Consider the following 20,440-nt stretch of genomic DNA (forward strand, 5'->3'; position numbering starts at 1 on the left):
ATGGCTGATACTTCAAGGTGATTTTCACACATGCAGGAGAATGAAACAGTGAATGCGTTACAGAGATGCACCATAAAGGGTGCATCATAAGTGGTGATATCACAACCAAGAGCATGGGAGGGGAAGAGAAAGAAGGAGAGAGGAAAGATACATGTGAGGGAGAGTGATCAGGTCTGGGGTAAGGAAAGAGGAGTGTATGAGATTAAAAGATGACCGTGTTGGAGAGAGTAATTATTGGAGAGAATGACGGAGAGTAAACGTGAGGACGAGAGAAGAGAGAAGAAACAGCAAGGCTGAGCCAAAGGGAAAAGAGATAAAGAAGGAACATTAAAGGACAAAAGGGTGCAGGGAGAAGAGTAAGCAAATATTACCCGTCTAAGTCTTACATGTCAGAGATGAGATCCGTCTCAGCCCTCGGGGAGAACCTGCCACTGTCAGATGTGACCCGATCCGAACCCTTAGACTTCCGAGCATCTGTCACGATCGAGTTAAGAAGATCTTCTTCTGGAATTGGGAAGAGTAAAAAACATATATTGAATTATACATGCAAAGGGACAATGAGCAGGTAAATAGTGGTCACCATTATGCCCGCAGTACCAAATTCCCAATAGTGGAAACTAAAGTCCTTTATGTCTTCGTATTACACTTGTCACAATCCAATAACCTATAGCTCTTTAAGTGATTGATTAAAATTGTGTCAACTAATACAAAGTCTCACTAAAGTCCACAAGGACAAATTGGTCACATAAATTTTCAAAATCAGAATAAATATATTTGATTCAATTGGCCACCTGGTTCAAAGTGACATGTTGATGCTAGCCACCAGCACTCCATACAGATCCCTGGGCGTTCACAAGGGTGGCGCCCTGCGGACCTCTATCTCTACTTCTTTTCATTCTATTTCCTGGCTTTCCTTTGAATCTTGTCTTCTCTTTCATGTCCTTGATATTGTCCTAAAATGTATTCATGGTTTGGCTCCACCTTTCCTTTCCTCCCTCCTTGTCTCTATCTGTGTCCCAGCTCGCACTTAATGATCTCAAACAATTTTTCCCTTGACAGTTCATAAGCCTCTCTTCGAGGAACCTTGTTCTTTCTCAATACTTGCACCCAAAAAGTGGCAGTCTTTCCCTCTTCCTCTTGGATCTTCGCGTACTCATATAGCCTTCCCTATAGTCACAATAACATGCTCTAATTGTACACCTTGAATGGACACTGGTAGTGACTAATACATTTGTAGTGTGGGTTTTTCTGATGGAAAATCATTCATGCATAGGAAGAGACAGCAATCTACACGCATTCTGCCCATCATGGGCTCTATGTCACTCAGCTAGGAGACCCTAATTATCACCCATTCTTATTAACAATATCACCATCTACATGTTATCACCACAAGTTGATTTTAGTCCCCTAAAAGTGTAATAACTCCTCAACACTGTTTACCTTACGTGGCTGTTTACAAACATGTACAGGAGCCACCAACTTTCAGTTCTTTACATTATGTTAACACTATTCCCTGTCCATGATCATCCATTCAGTTGAAAATATTCTATTTAGACTTTATTGATTTATAAATGTGTTTAATTGAAATGGAGCTGGCTGCCAACTCTCTGCATTTACCAGTGACTCCTTTCTTGCTTAGCGATATCCTCTGTGGAAAGATTTCGCTTTTGTCCATCCTCAGGACTTTGTCTCTATTGTTGCTGTTTGGATACATTTTTCTTTTTGCAACTTCCTTTCCATTGACATCAATGGAACCCCCATCATATCTGGCTTTGACCTTGTACTGACATTTGGTAAGTAAAGTCTTTTTTCTTTGCTTCCCTTGCTCAACTCATCAACTGTTGGGACACTGGTCAGTCCATATAGCACCATTTCTTGGTCCCCTCTGCGAGATTCCTGCAGTTATTTTACTGTTTTAGGACATCAGCTTACAGTGAAGTGATGCAGGGTTACTATGCATCCCTTTTTTATTATTTTGTTTTTTTGGTTCAAAGATTGTAAACCTTTAACATAATTTCATCCAATATTTAAAACATTCAGTTCATTCCTTAATAGTGCCTGCTCCGAGCAGCTTTTCCCTTCTCTCATTCCTTATTCCTGATTACTTCTTCCAATAGTTTCATCCCGGCAATTGTTATGCCAAAGTTCTCCGCTGACATTATTCCCTCCCACCACATCTCATTTGACATTAGGTAGTAGCACTGTGCATAACTGCCCGGCAGTTTTCCCGGATCTCACTCAGTGCAGGACAAAGTATCAATAGATGTTCTATAGTCTCTATCTTTCCATCTTTATCATAGTATCGGCATCCAGAGTCTTTCAACTCAATCTGCTTTCTCATAAGCCTCACTTGTGCCGTGGGGAGGATGTTCAGCCTACTCCTTATGAGCAGATCTCGGTAGTGTGCCGATGGGAATTCTTTTTGATACTTCAAAGGCTCGTTCAACTTCTTTCTTTCCCAAATGATGTTGGTACTTAGCTTATATCGGGTCCTTTGCTCTAGGCAATTATGCCAGTCATTATCTTGCCGTTTTTTCTTCACTTTGAGATGATCGACCTTTAGCATTTCCTTTGTAATCTGATTTCCTTCTAGAAATTCACTGCATCTCTTTTTCCAGTGATATAGGTATTTGTCATTGTTCATATGTGGGTTAGTGACAATGTTAAATGGCATCGGTGGTAGAACCATTATGCACTTCTGGTACAGGGATATAGTTTCCATCATCACTGTTGACATCATAGATTGCAGTCTTTACTCGACTCTAATCATATCACCCGGTAGTGAGTTGGGTAGTCTCAAGACCCTTCACCAAAAGAAACCTTCACAGATTTCCCATACCTTCCAGGACAGATTTAATATTGCCTCTGCTCCATAAGTAAGGACTGCCACCACCTTTTGCTTATAGAACGTTAGGATGGGGAACATAGAATAGGTGCCTTACCGGTTGTAAATCGCTCTGCCTTGATTTGTCAGCTTAGTTAGTTTCTCCTTAATCAGCTGATAGTGTCCAGAGTCGTTTATATTTTTGTTGATTTTTACTCCTAGATATATGATGGTGTTAACGATTTCCAGCTTTTGGTTATTCAGAAACCATGCATAGGATTCTTCCTTCTTCTTGTAACCAGAGGCAGATTTCATGATCAGGATTTTCGATTTTTTTACATTTGCCTTCATTTGATTATTTTCGAGGAAGCCTTGGAAAGTGTTCAAGCGTCTTTGCAGACCGATGGGAGTTTGGTCAATAAAGACCAGATCGTCCGCGTATAATATCCAAGGAATAGTATCTTCATTTATTTTCGGTGGAAATGCTCGTACTTGGTTTTGAGAGTATCTCATATCAAACATGTAGAGGACAAACAGAAAGGGTGCCAGGGCACAGCCTTGTTTTATACCGCAGTGAGTATCTATCTTGGTTGATAGGAGGCCTCCTTTTGTAAAACGGATCCAAATTGAGGTATCCGTATATAAGGCTCGCATTGCTTCAATTAGGTCCTTCGGACATCCCCATGCTTCTAGCTTTTTCCATAGCTTGTCACGGAAGACCGTGTCGAAAGCCTGCTCCAGGTCAATAAACCCGAGATAGACTTTGGTCTTAGTGTCAATGGCCCTCTGCTTCAGCAGGCTTAGTATACAAATATTCAAAGCTGTTCCTACACCCGGCAGAAAAGCTATTTGTCGTGAGCCCAGGATGCCTGCCATGTGTACCCACCTCTTTAGATCCCTCAACAATAGTAAGGCAAATCATTTGCCTATTGAGTCCAAGAGGGCAATATGGCAGTAATTCCAAGGATCCCCCCGATCGCCCTTTTTGTAGATTGGAATAATTATCCCTTCTTTCCATGATAGCAGGACTGATTTAGTTCGTACTATTTCGGAGAATAGCAGGAAAATCATTTCACCCCATTTTTCTTTGTTTGTTTTTATTTCCATATTAGAGATGCCATCTGGGCCGGCTGCTCTTGAAGTGCTGAGTTTTTGAATGAGCAGCTCAATATCCAACTGATCGAATTGTATACTCAAGGGTTCCAGGTCTGTTCTGGCATTTCCAATGTCGGAGTCCTGCTTTCCTTTCTTTTTGAATAGTTCTGCATAATGTTCGACCCAGGAGGTCTCCGGGAACCTGATTTGATGTAAACGCAACTTGAAAATCATCACCACCGTTAATTATTTCCCATAAGCTTCGAGCATTACTGGTAGCTATCACTGCCAGCATCTTTTCCACATCAGCTTGAGCTCTTTACGCCTTGGTTGCTATTATCCAGTTTTTATACGCTTGCTTGCACTTTCTGATTTTCTCTTTCTTTCTGAAGGCGTCTGATCTCTGATCTATATATTCTTCTTCTGGCTACTACCTGTTTGTCATATGCATGTTTTCTTTTCACCTTTGCCTGCTTAATGTCTTATTTCCTATTTCATAATCTTTTAGCAGCCACTGATAGTCCACTGCCGAGGGGTTTTCCTTTAAATGTGCTGCGTATCGCTTGGTCACCAAAGGTATTTCCTCGGGTTTTATTCTCAAGCTATTTAATCCCCATGCAGGTTCTACTCATCCCATCCGCCTTTTATCTTCGTTAAGCAAAGGTATAGACGTTTTCACTTTCAAGAGATCATGATCACTTGCTGCTTGCTTTACTACTAAAAAGCTTTCAAACCAGTCCAACATTTCTTTTTGAGACAAAGCAATAATCCAGACATACTCGGCTTTTTCCCCTGCCCCCTGTGTCAGAACCAACAAGGTCGCCATTTATTTGGCTGTTCAACATTCTCATGTCTCTTGCTGCCATTTCGTCTGACCAGCATTTTGTTCTGCCCCTTAGTTTGGAAACAGGGACTTGCTGACAATTTTTAGTGAATAGCTTGATGTTTAAATCTCCACATAGCAGGATTAGTTGATCTTGTTCCATTATCATTGATTGATCAATTTCTTTCATAATGTCATTCAGATCAGCCTCCACTACTGGCTCCTTCCCACTCCTGTACGTATTGATAACTACCAGATTAAGGATCCGGTCATCTAGAGATTTAGTAATTTTCAGTATCTGCACGTCAGGATTAGGGTTCTTGCAGTCTGTTACCTTTAGGTTACTAGTTGTCTTTATTAAAGTCCTCCCCTGAGAACAGATGTACGAAGCCGCAGGTGTTCCAGGATGCACAGATTAAATTAGTCCCATCTTCTTCCGTCGCAATCTAAAGCTTCTTTTTTGCTGATAAAGCTTCTGCCATCCAAGACCAATCTCCAGATTTCGCTTTGTCATCTTGTTTCGCTTTTACAGGTTTTAATTGCTTCCCTGAATTGTCGATTGTGAACTTCAACTTTAACCCCAGATCTTTCCCATCTCTTTGATGTAAGCATTTTTCATTTGTAACATGTTTGTTACCTTTTTGATGTGCCTATCATGGGCTGTGGCAGCAGACATAGTTAGATTATTTTTTCTAGTGCACGTTCATTTTTTTACCGCATAATGCCATTTGAAGCACCACATACTGAAAATAGCTATGCAATGTGGTTTTCACCCTGTCCTTTGGCCTTCATCCTGCCTTCTAAGGTCAGTAAATTCCATAAGGGGCATGCCATATAAGGGTTGTGCCACTTGGCCTGGTAAAGGAGGTGTGACTGTTTTGTCCGAATCTTGTGAATGAAGGGCTAGGAAAGACAGAGCATGTCTTGGAAGTCAGAAGGGGGTTATGCCTGTTACCAGGTAAAGCTCGGATTTCCTTTCAGGTCTTGACACTAACATATAAATGCTTCTTTAGTAATAACCCAGGACACCTCTCAAAACGTATCTCTAGGCTACCTATTAGTAGGTCGTTACGATCGAACTTCACCAGCCTGCTGTTGGTCCTGCGAACAAAATTGGCAGTAGTGAGCCAGGGAGCCTTTTTCATTGCTGTACGTAAACTATGGAATACCCTTCCTCCAGATCTGAAGTGCTGTAGCTCCCTGACTATGTTGAAACGTATCTTGAAAACCTACCCATTTGCGTGAATAATAACTGTACTTTTATTCACTTTTTCCAGGAAATAGGACTATGGTTTAGAATCAATTAATGTTGTCATGTTGTTTGTTGTTGTGGGCACTCTGATGCCTCTGGGCTTGCCTGCCTTGGTGCAATATAAATAAATAAATACAAACATAACATTTAAATAAATAAATGTGGTTTGATATCTTGCACGTATCTTGATAGAGATATAGACGTGTGTAGGGCCTCCTTACTTAGTTGTGTGGTAGGCATCTAGTTAGCATTATGGAACATTTTTGTCACCTTTTTGATGTGCCTATCATGGGCTGTGGCAGCAGACATAGTTAGATTCTTTTTACCGGTGCACTCATGTGCACGTTTATTTTTTACTGCATAATGCCATTTGAAGCACCACATACTGGTACTCAGGTCAGTATATACCCAGAATAATCTATAGTGAAGAATCTTAGTCAGATTACTAGTTCACTTATTAACAATCTAGCTATAGAACAGAGGAAAAGAATTGTCATAATGAATAAGACGCATACAAATGTTTATGACTGAAATTTCATGTAAAAAGCAACAATTAAAGACAGACATCACACAATGTAACAAGGACAGTGCACTTGGCATAGACCCACAAGTATGGGAAATTAAACATCTAAGAATGAAATTTAAGAATTGGCATAAAATGCAAATGGTCACTATGGCCTCAGCACCATGGAAAGTTATGTCTAATTTACTGACAGACAAAGATGCGAAGACATTTTGGCATATTTTCCATAAACAAAATTCTGGCCATATGTACATGAGGGAAATTAATCCCATTGCTAGTTAGGTTTGGGAAAATTATATTTTACAGTTGTACCATCGAAATACAGTAGCTGAGTGTGTGGAGAGTTATACGACAGTTAGTGACAGGAAGCATTTTACATTTCTGGTAGATGACCTTGAAAGGATCATTTTGGATTTAAAGCCATCAAGAGCCCCTGGGCTGAATGGGATCTCAAATGCTCTTTACTAGACAAATGTCAAGCTATGGGCTAATATTGTGTATGTGATTTTTCAGAAAACAGTGACCACAGGCCAGATTCCGGTGTCATGAACGCAGTCTGTGATGATACATATATACACATAAAAGGATCAAGAGAATCTCCTGCTAATTATCGATTACTGGCTATGCTAGATTCTGGTGCTAAGGTTTGTAATAAATTATTATTGATATATAATAATTAACGGATTAAGGAAGGTAATATTTCAGGGCATCAACAATCGGGTTTTAGAATGGGTTTTAATACTGAGGTGAATCTTTGGATATTATTATATCTTATTCGGGACACGCTATCGAACAAACACACAACACTATACATTTGTTTTATTGATTTTACTAAGGCTTTCAATATAGTGGATAGACATATTTTATGGGATAAGATGAATGAAGGGAAGCTACATAGGCAAGTCTTATATTTCACAAGAGCACTTTACACAAGTAATGAAGTTTCTATTAGAACAAATTTAGAAGGTGAACTTAGTAAAAAGACAGCGATTAACTATGGCTTAAAACAAGGGTGCACACTAGGACCGGTCTGTTTAATGTTTATTTGGCTAACTTAGGTAGGGGACTACTAAACTGTGGCAATTCTCCCCCACGAATATGGCAATGTCCGATCGCATGGCTGTCGTATGCTGATGATATTGTTACGTCCGTCCAGACAGCGATCGGATTGCAGCACAGCCTTATGGTACTAGAGAAATATGCTCAAGATCATCGTCTAATTATAAATATGCAAAAACTAAAATTATGACCATAAGCGAATCAAAGAGGCCTAAAGAGATATTATTGGACAGTTCAGTGGACAAAAGTTGGAGGAGGTCGCTAGGCATCTATATCTTGGGTTCCTTATTACTAATAATTTGGATAAGGCTAATTTCGCTAAAAACATTGAAAACAAAGTTTTAGCAAAATGTACAGCCATAAGAACATTTATCTCAGCGAAAGGAGAGTACTCCATAGAAGGGCTGATGCATCCATATCAAGCTTGTATTGTGCCCAGTATTTTATATGGCTTGGAGGTTTTCTCTGCAAAAGAAACAACATGGTTAAGTACCCTCGAAGGGAAACTTTGGAGGAAGGCTTTGGTCTAGCTCAGGCTGGGCCAGTGGAAGCCCTATGTAATGAACTAGGGCTTATTTCACTAAGTACAAGAAAATGGATAGCTATGTGCAATCTATATGTGAAAATGTTGATGAATCATGATAATAGTAACTTCTGTGATTCCCTTTTCCTGGCGAGAGATGGAAACTTTATTAATACTTCTGCTTCAAAACTTTGGATTAAGGACATTATTGACTTGCTTCAGAAGATAGGTTGTTCATTTGAACCCCCTAAAAGCTTGTCATATTTATTCAAGGCAATAAAACAAAAATCAGAGATTTGGGACAGAGATATGAGAAGTACTGGGAAGTAATGGGAAAAGTGACTATGGAGAATACCCTAGACAAGCGTTTTTGGTGAATGCTCCTTGTGTATACCTAATAAATTTACAAGATAAACAAGTGAGACGTTTCATCATGCTCCTAAGACTCAACCAACTCTCAATGTTATCTATTACTGGAGTCGGGCATAATATGGCACGGAAAGAAAGTTCATGCAGAATATGTAATAATGTATTGACTGACTGCGTGGAACTTAACAATTTATATTAAAAGGCATAAGTGCTCTGGGGCTTTGACATACATTTTATTTCCTCTGACCAAATATGGCCATACTCGTTCTGAGGTGGAAACTTAATCATTAATTTTACGATATTTTACTTGTGGAAAGAAATTATTAAGACATTAAGATGACTGGCTATGCACAATTTTTAGTGAATTTCTAGTAAGTATTATGTAGACTGCCTTTTAAAAATATGTAAGTTTTCTTTAGGAACGGTTTTTATGATATATGTTTTTATATTTTCACAATATGTATAAGGTTATGATTAACTACTACACATAAAAAAACAACATACAAAAGATACTGAAAATAGCCATGCCATGTGGTTTTCATCCTGTCCTTTGGCTTTATTCCTGCCTTCTCAGGTCAGTAAATGTCATAAGGGGCACGACATATAAGGTTTGTGCCACCTGGCCTGATAAGGGAGATGTGACTGTTTTGTCTGAATTCACATTCCAGCCAGGGAATGTCTGTCGCTGGGCAGATATGGGGTTTGAGGCTGTCAATGATTGCACAGCACTTACTTTTTTGAATTATGCAGATCCTTGCCATTGGTGGGTTGAGGCGGTCCCAGCCTCAATTAAGCATATGAAGAGGAGTCCTGCAGCCATTTCTCAGATTGACCTATAGAGCCAAGTACCCGAAGAATAAATCCCCCACTGAAGAATAGAAAGAGTGCTGCTGTGGAGTTCCAGCATTGCCAAAGTCAAGTGAAGCCCTGCCTCTCTCGCTGCGATCAAGAGGTCTGTCGTCATTGCTTCAATCCTTAAACTAATGGGACCAAACAGTCTGAATCCCTGCTCAACCAGCCCCCCAACAGAATCTATCAGAAGTGCCTCGGGTCCATGCTGTTGGCTGTCCAGCCTCTGCCAAGGCCTCTCCACTGTATTGGTAACTGTCGTGAGCTGGAGCTCAAGACTCTGTCCATTGATGATTCCTGGCTGAAACATCCTCCCCTCCTACTGATGCTGCTCTTCAGAACAAAAAGGAGCATTTCTGGAGCTGAGTTTCCCTCGTCGACATGTGCCTCACATGCCGCTGCGTGATCGGTGTGAACCTCGCTGCTGCCCATCTGTGCTGTGTCCTAGCAGCCTCCTCTTGCAATTGAACCTGATGTGGCCATTGTCCTAAGTGCCTGGGCCATCCTGCTAGAAGATCTTTGGAAGCGTCCATTAAGAGTGCAGAACCACTCTCTAGCCTGAAATAAACCTGATTCAGATTTATTTACTGAGTACCGGAGGGTGGTCCCTCTGGAAATAAGAGTCTGTGGTGCAGGCCTGTATCATACATGTTTTTCCACCCCCCTCTCGCTATGAGGATTGTATGAGTGCTAAGTCCACTCTCTAACTTTCCATTGCCTGGTTGTGATTAAAGGAGTTCTGGCCAAGAATAACACCTAGGGTAACACCTAGTGTGGTAGGATTGGGAGGGTACTGTACCCCTAAACCGTTTTTACTTACTGTGAAACTTCCAAAGTGCTTTCATTCCGGAACTGTACTCCCCTATTGGATTGACTAAAGCTTGTTTTGGGGCGACTTTCAAGGCTTTCTGCTCCGTATATAGTTACTTACCTTAATCGTTGATTCTGTTGAGACACTAGAACTACTTACCTGGTACTGAAGGACTGCTGAGGGTACAGGAGCCTCACAGTTCTAAGGGATGGTGTAGATTGTAAATGGATTGTTTCATCACATTACTGATCACAGAGTAGTTTCTCTTGTTTCAATATAATTTAACTGCTTTTACTGTTTCTAGTGTAAAGTGTAGGCGATCTCACAATGACATCACCAGCGGTGTACATATATGTGTTTATAAGTGTGCTTTAGTGAAAGCTGCTTCTCTTTTATTTTATCTGCTTACTGTTAAAGCCCTCTTCAAGAAGTATATTTTTGTACCTTGGTGTTGAATACTCTGTATGGTCAACTGAACTATTACACCACCCCCATATCTCCTGACATCTGACTTTCTGCGCATTCTATGTTACCTTGATAGCGTTTGGCCAGACCTAAGTGTCAAATGCCCTGTTCACTAACTAGGGTGGCCTCTCAGAACCCTTTCACAGGGCTGTTCTGAAAATCAATTTTAACAGTTGCCTTATTGAAACCTCTTCAGTTGTGAAGCTGATGCAATCACTGCTCAGTTTCTGAAGCTAGTCCCCTGATGCACTGACATTTCTATGCTAGGCTGCAAACACACATACAGGTGTTCTCCTTGATCAATCGAAGAGGAGGTTGATCGCATCTTCATTGAAGAAGTATACTTTACGGTCCTAACATCTTCCCAATTATTATTCTCCCTTTCCTTGGCAAGAGCTTGGAAATTTCAGCCACTTTACAGCTTAAGGTCGATATGGAATAATGGGACCTTTTGTGCCCCTTTCAATCTACCTTCTGTCCCTGACATGGTGCCGAGACAGCTAGATGATGGATGATGAAACACTTGTGTACAGGCACGTTATAAATGCCATATCATATCATATGATATCATATCATGCTGTCTGAGCCAGTGATGATGGGGATACCTATCAGCTTGTTCAACTTGATCTCTTGGTGGCTTCTGACACAGTGGTCTCTTTGGCACCACTTACAAACTATCTGCTTATATGGGCGTGAACCTGGCAAGGTCCTGGTGTGGTTTAGGTCATACCCCTCTGTTAGATCACCCAGGCGGTGGATTCTGAGAGGCTGACCTATTATGGTGAACAGGAAAGACACTAAAGTCTAGCCAGTCAAGGAAGTCTAGCAGAGCAGTTAGGCTTAGACTTGGGAGGAGCGCAAGTGGTCTAGGGCTACAATGATACCAAGACACAGAGCACTCTAACACTTGCAGTTAGACAGAGATGTATACAATTTGCCATTATTTATTTGACCTTTGAATACATTTAAAATATATGAAAGCCTCAGATAAGTATTATTTCTGAAATAATATCTAATATATATATATATATATATATATATATACACACGTATATATATATATATATACATATATATATATATACATTCACTATTAGGGGTACCAGCTAGAACCCATACACTTTGACACTGAAACAGCCAAGCAACAGTTAGCATAATCATAAGCCATACTTTCAATAGCTGTATGTGGTAGAGCAACTGAAGTGTTAGAAAAACAGTTGATGTGGACACGAAAAAACAGGATTTGGCAGGTGTCACCATGATCTTCAGTTGGCAAACAGAGGAGCAGGCACTGCATGGCTTCTGTTTGGATCAGAAGGCTAAAAATGCAGGGTCAGGTGTCTTGTAGCAGAATCCCAAGTTATAGATCCTCCAACTTCCAATAATGCACTCAGAACAGTGATGGCTGCAGCGAGATAGCCCAGGAAAGAGCAGGTCAGTTCATTGGGTGGTCCAGGGACATGACCACAGGCTCAGAGACCACCACTTTGCCTGTGAAGGCAGAATCTTTCCCTGGGAAAGGGCTGTCCATATATGGCAATTCTAGACCCCATAGGGCAGCAAGAATGCCAGAGTAGAACATTGCCATAGAACAGGCAAACATCTTGTGGCACACCCATTTTACAGAATATGGTACTCTTTATGGCATGATGCAGTACAATTCACAAGTGAATGAGTAAAATGTCAAAAACATGGTGGAAAAATATCTGCTACCACCACACATTGGACACATTGGGCCTCATTACGAGCCCAGCGGTAGCCGTGCCGGAAAAACCAGCAGGCTGTCGCCAGACCCGAAATACCATTCCGCCTCTGTGATTGCCGGAATCACTGGGGCATTACAACCCTGGTGACCCGGTAATTCCGGAGGCGGAATTCCATAAATCCTCATTCCCATGGAGTCCCATAGGACTCCATGGGGATGGGAACAATGGAAACACTGGTTCCATCTATGACAGAGCCGGTGTTTCCATTTCTGCCTGCCGCCTGTAGAACTCGGAATCAGCCGGTCCGGAAACAACAGTGGCAGCGGATTTATCGCCACTGTTGTTTCCGGACTGGCAGGGTCATAATGAGGCCCATTGTATTTGTAACAACAAAGTTACAAAATGGAAAGTTATAAGAACGCAAAGTATCCTACCTGCACTACACTTTAAGGTGATGTGTGCAGCTTTACAAATACAGCAAATCAGCAAAGGAAGACATAGGGGCTCATTACTGGTTTGCCAGTAACCCACCGGTAATTCTAGTGGGTTACCAGTAAACCTGCTTTATTGTTACCAGCGCCTGATATCCCGGTATTACTGGGATATTACGGGTATTGGCAACAGAGATAAGTTCCCATTCCATGGATGCCCACAAGAATGGAATGGGTTTGCTGCAATCACTGGCACGAGTGCCGGTGATTGCAGCAATTATTTGCCGGAAGGGACCTGAACTACTAGCAGGTCAGGCCACCTGGTGGATCAGAGCCCCTACCGGCAAACTCTGAGTGTGCTAGTCTGCTAAAAATGCTAGAGTCGGTATTACCAGCATTCCTTCCTGCATTTTTACCAGACCGGAATACTCGTAATGAGGAGTGAGCAAAACAAAAGGAAGGTAAAGCTGAGGGCTTTACTTACCTCCAAAAAGTCAGGTCAGCAGCCAACAATAGCAAAAAAGAAAGGGTGTCCCATAGAAGACTATATGAGGAAAACAGTTAAAAGAAAATAATTCCTAACATGAGCCATTGAGAGGTCAGAAAGGTCATATGTATAGGTCATATGTATTTCAATGACACCAAATATATCATAACTGAAGGAATCCTGAGGGTGTCAGCTCCAAAACTAAACCTCAATCCTGCCAAGAGTCAACTTCTTGTCTTCTCTGGATGGGCTTAAAATATGGTTCAATCTTGGATGCTCATGCAAGCTAAGGCATATCCCTGATCCTCTTGCCTATTGAATAAGGAAACAAAAGCAGTAAGTCATCAAGACTTTGAGAACTAATAGGATGAGAAGAAAGAAGTTAGCAAACAGCATACAAAACCTTAGAACGAAAGTTCTAACCTAAAAAAGTCCTCCCCTAGCTAGAAAAGATGGAGCTAATTGCCTTTTGAGTCACAGGTCACAATAGAAGGCTTTTCAGGAGGCTGGGATTCTCTTTTAGGACGTTGCACAAGTGTTGGCCTGAGCCAACAAGAAGTTGTGAGTGTTTCAAAGTTCAGTAAAAACAAGAGTAAAGTTTTCGAAAGACTCTCTCCCAATCCATCCACTTTAGAGGAGACCCGGGGGTAAAACCAGGCCAGAATACCACCATTCAGGGCTAGGCAATGGAGTGATGGGGCTAGGACTTTCTACCCATAAAACCCTATGAAGAGAGGGGGGCCACAACAGATATGTTTACTCACCCCCTATATGCTGATTAACTCAGGGAGCACCATAGAATTCCTGAAATCGCTGTGCCTTCTGGATGTGTTCCTTGGTTCTGTTGAAGGATATCCCAGGGGTCAGGGGTGCAGAGATCTCTTCAGGCGTCACGTCCTTCGGTCTGGCTTGTTCACGGTTCCGTGCTCCGATGGACCAGAATCAGGATTCCGAACGGCTGGATACTCAGGATACGCACATGTCAGGACCACCACTCTGGCAAGAAACTCAGGGGACTCCCAGGATGGGATGTAGGTGGAGAGCAGCGATTGTCACTTGAACAAAATGGAGGAAGACGACCCTTGTAGCGGAACAAAGAAGCTGGTCCTGCAAGGCCCCTCTTTGTGATGGAGAACTGCAACGTCGGGGGAAATGCTTCTTGTTCCATGAGCTGAGGATCTGCAGAGTCCCAGGCTGAATTTGGGACACTGACTGTTGCAGCTACGTAGCCCACGAGGACATCTAGCTAGTCCACAGGATGCTACTGAGACTTTTCAGAGTGCTTCTACTGCCAGTATCTTTGAGCAGTGGTCAGGACTAGTTGTTGCTACTGTTCCAGGAGCCGAGGCACTGATGAAGGTCTTCTGGAGATCTGTGGAGAGACATGGCTTCACCGGGAAAGTGAAGAAAGGGCTAATGGAGATCTCTGAACAATGAGTTCAGGGTCTCCATGGGCTGCACTCCTTTGTAGGGCTTTTGGCTACAACGATGATCTGAAGAATGGCTGCAAGAGTCCTCCTTTTGTCCCGGATCGGGGCTGGAGCAGGCAGCCATCAATGACATGGATCTGCACCAATCAATCTGTCAGAGGCTGTCCAAACCTGCATCTCCCCAGCAACAGACATTCCAGGCAGGGATGTGGACTGGGTCCATATAGGCCCAGCACCCAACATCCGGCCACACACACACCCTGACCTCCACTTTGCCCCCAAAAGCTGGAGCTCTCCCTGGGAAAGGGCTTAGCATGCATGGAAAATCTGTCCACTCCTTGGCAGGAAGAAGGTCAGAAGACAAGTTGGGCAGGTGGAAATCTCATGGCATCGCCATTTTAAGGTATATGGTACTCTATTTGGCATTAATCTGTAAAATGCAAAAATGCTCAATACTATAAAAATGAAAACACTATAAAGATCTCCGCGGCCACCAGCCCATCATGGACACATAGTGCAAGTAACCACAAAGATGCCATAAACAAAGTGACAGGGACACAAATTGTCCCTTCCGCAAGTCACAGAAAGTGATGTGTGCAGGGAAAGTAAACAAACAATGTTGCTATGGATAACAGAGTTTTCCTGCCCTGACAGACATGGGGACCTATCAGTGCCCCCAAAAGAAATTAGTTTAGCAAGGTAAGTGGAGCAAAAAGGCTTCACTTACCTGCAAAACTCAGGAAAGGTTCAAAACAAAAACAAAAAGTAGGATGTCCCATTGATGATTGTGGAGAGAAAGCAGCAAAAAGTAAAATATTTCCTAAAAGACATGTTAGGGCATCAAACACCTGAAGTACTGTCACATATCAGGGAATCACTCAAAGACATACACCCCAGATTAATGCATCACAGACACCACACATACCAGAAAGTTACTTACCAAAGAGTCATCTGCCATATGCCATAGCTTCATGAACACCCCCCCCCCCCCGAGAGCCATTTATCAAAGTCACAGACACCAGCAAGTTACATGTTAGTTTTTCACATGAGAAACTAGTGACTTTCACAAATAAAAGCCTCACACTGTTTTATAAGGTGCATTGCTCAGCTTTGAAGGAACACCCATCACCTCAGAGCTAGTAAGCTTCCTTCAAAATGTTCTGCTTTGCCTTTGAAGAGTTGCATAGAAGCGTATCTAATACAAAGCAGTGGGAAAGATGCAACACACCCAATAATGGCAGGTGACACCATTTTACAGACAACCTTCATTATGTTTCCACTCCTTACAAGGAAAATAAACTAGATAGTTATTAGCTGTGCTGGTAAATGATTTTGAAAAACACAGCTCCTCCGCTACATCTCCATGCATGACAGTTGTTAGGGAAGATTTTCTTTTCACTGCTTCCCTTCCCATAGACTTCAACGGGACACCCTGGGCCGCATTACGAGGTAGGAGGTAGCCATGGTGCTTTTAGCACCATGGCTACCCCCTTACCACATTCCGGGTCCGGGTTCCCGAAATAGGGACTTACCGGGTCATTCCAACCTTGGAGGACCCGGTAAATCCCCATTCTGGGAACCATTCCCCATTCCCATTCGAGCCCCCATAGGGCTCAATGGGAATGGGGATGGAGCTAATAACGGTACCGCAATTATTAGCTCTGAAGTCCCTTAACAGGGCCCTTCCATAACGCCTGGTTTTACCAGGCGTTAAGGAAGAGACGCTCTAAGGGACCTCGGAATAGGGTGGTAAGGGATTACTGGCACCGGTGTCCTTACCAGTGCCGGTAATCCCTTACCACCTACCTCGTAATGAGCCCCCCTTTCTTTTTGCTATTGCTGACCTGACTTTTGGAGGTAAGTGAAGCTCTCAGCTTTTTTTTCCCTTGCGTTTTGCTCACTCATATGTGGGAACAGTATGGGCCTCATTACACGGTAGGTGCTAAACCATGGTGCTATTAGCACCATGGTTCATGCCGGTAATTTACTGATTCCACCATGGTGGAATGGGGAATTACGACCCCATTCCGAAGTTGGCGGGCAGTAATTCCCCATGCCGCCATGGCCCTTCCCCATTCCCATTTTTGCCCCATAGGGCATAATGGGAATGGGGAAGGCGCTAATTACGGTACCGCAAATTATGGTACCGTAATTAGCACCAAGGTCCCTTTGCGGGTCCCTACTTTAACGGCTGGTCTACACCAGCCGTTAAGGTCGGGTCCCGCAAAGGGACCTCGTAGTAAGGCGGTAAGGGTTAACGGTCACTGGTAGCATTACCGGTGACCGTTAACCCTTACCGCCTTCCGTGTAATGAGGCCCTTTGTCTGCGTTAGTGAATTGTTTGCATTTTGAAAGCTGCACAAATTACCTAAAGTGAAGTGCGGTTAGGATACTTTGCATCCTCATAACCATTTATTTTTTAACATTGTGGTCACAACTACAATGTGCCCAGGAGGGGGCTGGTAGCAGCATATATTTTTCGAAAAATGTTTTTAACTTTTTACTTGTCCATGTTTGCATTTTAGTGCATAATGCCACGGAGAGTACCATATACTATAGATTGCCTTGCCACAAGATTTCCGCCTGTCCTTTGGTCATTTTGTAGTACTTTGGCCTAGTTTGTAGCCTCTCTAGCCTAGAATTGCCATCTATGAAAAGCCCTTTCATTAGCAAAGCACCTGCTTTCCCAGGCAAAGTGGTGGTCTGTGTGTGTGGCCGGATGTGGGGGCTGGACTTGTTTGGTCCCACTCCACATCCATGTCACCGACTGCCTATTGCTGGGCAGACTGTTGGGCAGTGGCTGTCCATGATTGAACAGCCCCTAACAGTTTGAGTTGTGCAGATCCTTACCATTTGTGGACCTGTTGGCGCCTCTAGTAAAAGAAAGAATCCTGCAGCCATTCGACAGACCCTCACTGGTGCTAAGACTCCCATGAAGAATTGCAGCCCACGAAAGACCCATGGAGGACCGTTCAGGTGACCACCATTACCTCCAGCCCACTGTCGGTGAAGCTGTGCTTGCCTGTCCTGAACTCAAGAAGGTCTTCGTCAGTGCTTCGACCCCTGGACTGGTGGGAATAACCTGTCCTGACTCCAGCTCGAGAATCCGTGCCTTCCGAACCTTCAGAAGTGTCTCTCGACCACCCAGTGGACTCACCAGCTCTCTCCTGGTCTACCTCGCTGCAGCCATCAAAATCGGAGTACATCCCTGGAACTTGGTGGATCTTCAACTTGTACAACAAGACCTCTGCTTCTGCAGTTTCAGCCTCCAACACCGAAGAGAAGATGGGCAGGGCCTGCTCCTTTTTTCATCCTACGAAGTTCGCCTGCCACCGCTTGATCCTGGAGTCTCCCGCTGCAACCTCTTTTCTTCATGTCCTGAGGTCTCCTGAGTTTGCCTGTCTCATGGAGGTTTGTATCTCTTCGTGCCAAGGGTGTCCAGCTGTCCAATCTTCAGAACTGTATCACCAGAACCTGAACAATGTACTCGCCCAACCCAATCCCAATGCCAATATTGAACTCTGCATGCATGGCCCCCTGGACCTCCCTTGACTAGACACATTGCAAACTTTGAGCTAGCAAATTCGGGAACCCATGAAGTTGTCCCTTGAGAAATCAGAGTAAGCTGGGTAAGTTCTACTACCTATTTCAGCCCCACCCCACCATAGTGTGACATGGGCATAAAGTCCTCACCCTATCTCTTCCTTGCTTAACTAAGATTGGTGATGGTCTGGTTAAGGAGTGGTGGTACTGGGAAAGAAACCTTTCTGAACTTACTTTACCTGTATCTGCAGCCTGTGGTCTTCGGGGAAGCTATTGTCGCAATCCAATAGTAAACCCACCTAAACAGTGTATTTTGTTGAAGTGGTGTCCTTTGGGCAATAGGCTTCATTAACTATCACAGCTGGACTAACTAAGTGCTTAGGGTCTCCTATGGGTGTTCTACCTAAATTACTTACCTGTGTTAACTGATTCTGAAATTTACTGTTTCTTTATTTCTCACTTACTTTACTACTCACATTTAACTTAATATGTTGCTTCTAACTCGACTTTATTTGCATAATGTATTACCAGTTCAAACACGTATTATTTGCATTCCTAACAGAAATAGAAGTTATAGAACTATCGGCACCCATCTTTGGTTATGCACATTAAGAATCAAGCACGGAGAACATGTGTGACCGGAGAAAATCTAGGAAGGATTCCTCTTATTCAGAATCCCGCCACTGTTGCTGACCCCTCCAAGAGCACGGGTACATATTCCTAACCAACACCATTCCTGCTTGCAGGGTCTGGATCAAAAGTTGCACGTCACTCTCAAGAACTCCTCCCACGATTAGAACCAACATTTACTTTCTCAGGTAACACCAGTCCTGTGGCGGAATTCCCATTATACTTGCCTGTCCGCAGGCAGCACTGTCCCGAAACCAGTATGCAAACACCTGCATGCAAGTTGCATCCACCTCCAAAGATGCACGAGAACTGTGTGTTTGGCCCTACAGCAAGCACTCTCCCCAATCCTTTAAGATACTGCATGCATTCTTTGACCACCGCGCCTTACTTCAATGATCATGGCGTTCCAGAGAACTCTTCCTTACGTTGTTTAGCGCTTGCTCTTATCACATGGAGTCTTTAAGAGGGAAGAGAAGCTGAGTGATCCTGTACCTGACAAGGATAGCTGATCACAGCTGGACTTCCGGCTGCTGTCAGAGAAGGACATGGGGTCATCATCTGAGCTGGATGGAGACTCGATGCCCAGGGTCAGCAAGGCCTTCTTCCTCTTTAGAATTCTGCTTCGACTCATCATCATCAGAGGGTCAGAGTTCAGGAGATCAGGGATGTCGAACATGCTGTCGCAGGAGGGCCAGTTTCTCACCAAGCTGTGGAGAGACACGTGGCAGTAGATCACAAATCAAGCCCTTGCATGCAGGGTACAGGCAACTGCATCTCCTACTAATCATTTCAAAACATTGTATGCATGTGTGGCTTTGTGAGAATAAGTTGACCTTTGCAGAATGTAATATTAGTCACTGAAAAATAAAAAGCTCTGTAGGTCCTATATGTATATATATATACATTTTACTAAGTTATGGGCTAGAAAAGTAGAAACCTTTCACAAAATGAATAAGTGCATACACCTAACACATGACCTAAATGTATCCACAATGATGATACGTAATAAGAACAGCAAACAATTCATTGGGAAAAATAAGTGCTCGCCTTGGAAGCAACACATGTTCGATCCACGTGTCCACGCGTACAAACCTCTGGGTATTAAATAACATATCATATCATACATAACACGTTAGTACACAGTAGGTTCTATATAAGGCCTTCAATGGAAAGTTTACATTTCAAATACGATTTTGTAGATTGTACAAAATAAAGGTTTTTCATTTAAGTACCTCCAGGGCATTTTGTCCTTACATTTATCTTCCTTCAAGCATGCCTCAAATGCCAGCGACCTTATTCAAAACATTCCAGAGAAATACTTTTTGAAGTTGTTGTTGTTCTTCTTGTTCTTGTTCTTGTTGTTGTTGTTCTTTTTCTTCTTCTTCTTCCTCTTCCTCTTCTTCTTCTTCTTCTTCCTCTGGTATTTATTGAGCATGGACCTAGCTGTGGGAAGCAACTGAGCACTTTACAATCATAGGAGGATGAACACTGTGAGGGAAGCAGAGAAAAAGGTAGTGGGGAGCTAACAGGCAGGGGGAGAGTTTGGGCAACTGGCAGCAAGGGATGGACAAGCAACCAGGGGAGCAGAGAGTGGGGAGCAGATCACTGAGTCTCAAATAG

General features: G+C 42.9%; 1 protein-coding gene across 1 annotated transcript in view; it reads right to left on the reverse strand.

Moving 5' to 3' along the window:
- LOC138583003 (polycystin-1-like) overlaps positions 1-20,440 on the reverse strand; it is a 569,194-nt gene that overhangs the window by 136,414 nt on the left and 412,340 nt on the right. Inside the window, exons 34-35 of the mRNA XM_069654860.1 lie at positions 19,313-19,527; positions 387-504 (exon numbers count right to left, since the gene is read on the reverse strand). Of these exons, the coding sequence (XP_069510961.1) occupies positions 387-504; positions 19,313-19,527 (333 nt within the window). The remainder of the gene's footprint in view (positions 1-386; positions 505-19,312; positions 19,528-20,440) is intronic.

Source organism: Ambystoma mexicanum, chromosome 3q, assembly GCF_040938575.1.
Source record: "Ambystoma mexicanum isolate Mex_15411 chromosome 3q, UKY_AmexF1_1, whole genome shotgun sequence".
Lineage (NCBI taxonomy): Eukaryota > Metazoa > Chordata > Amphibia > Caudata > Ambystomatidae > Ambystoma > Ambystoma mexicanum.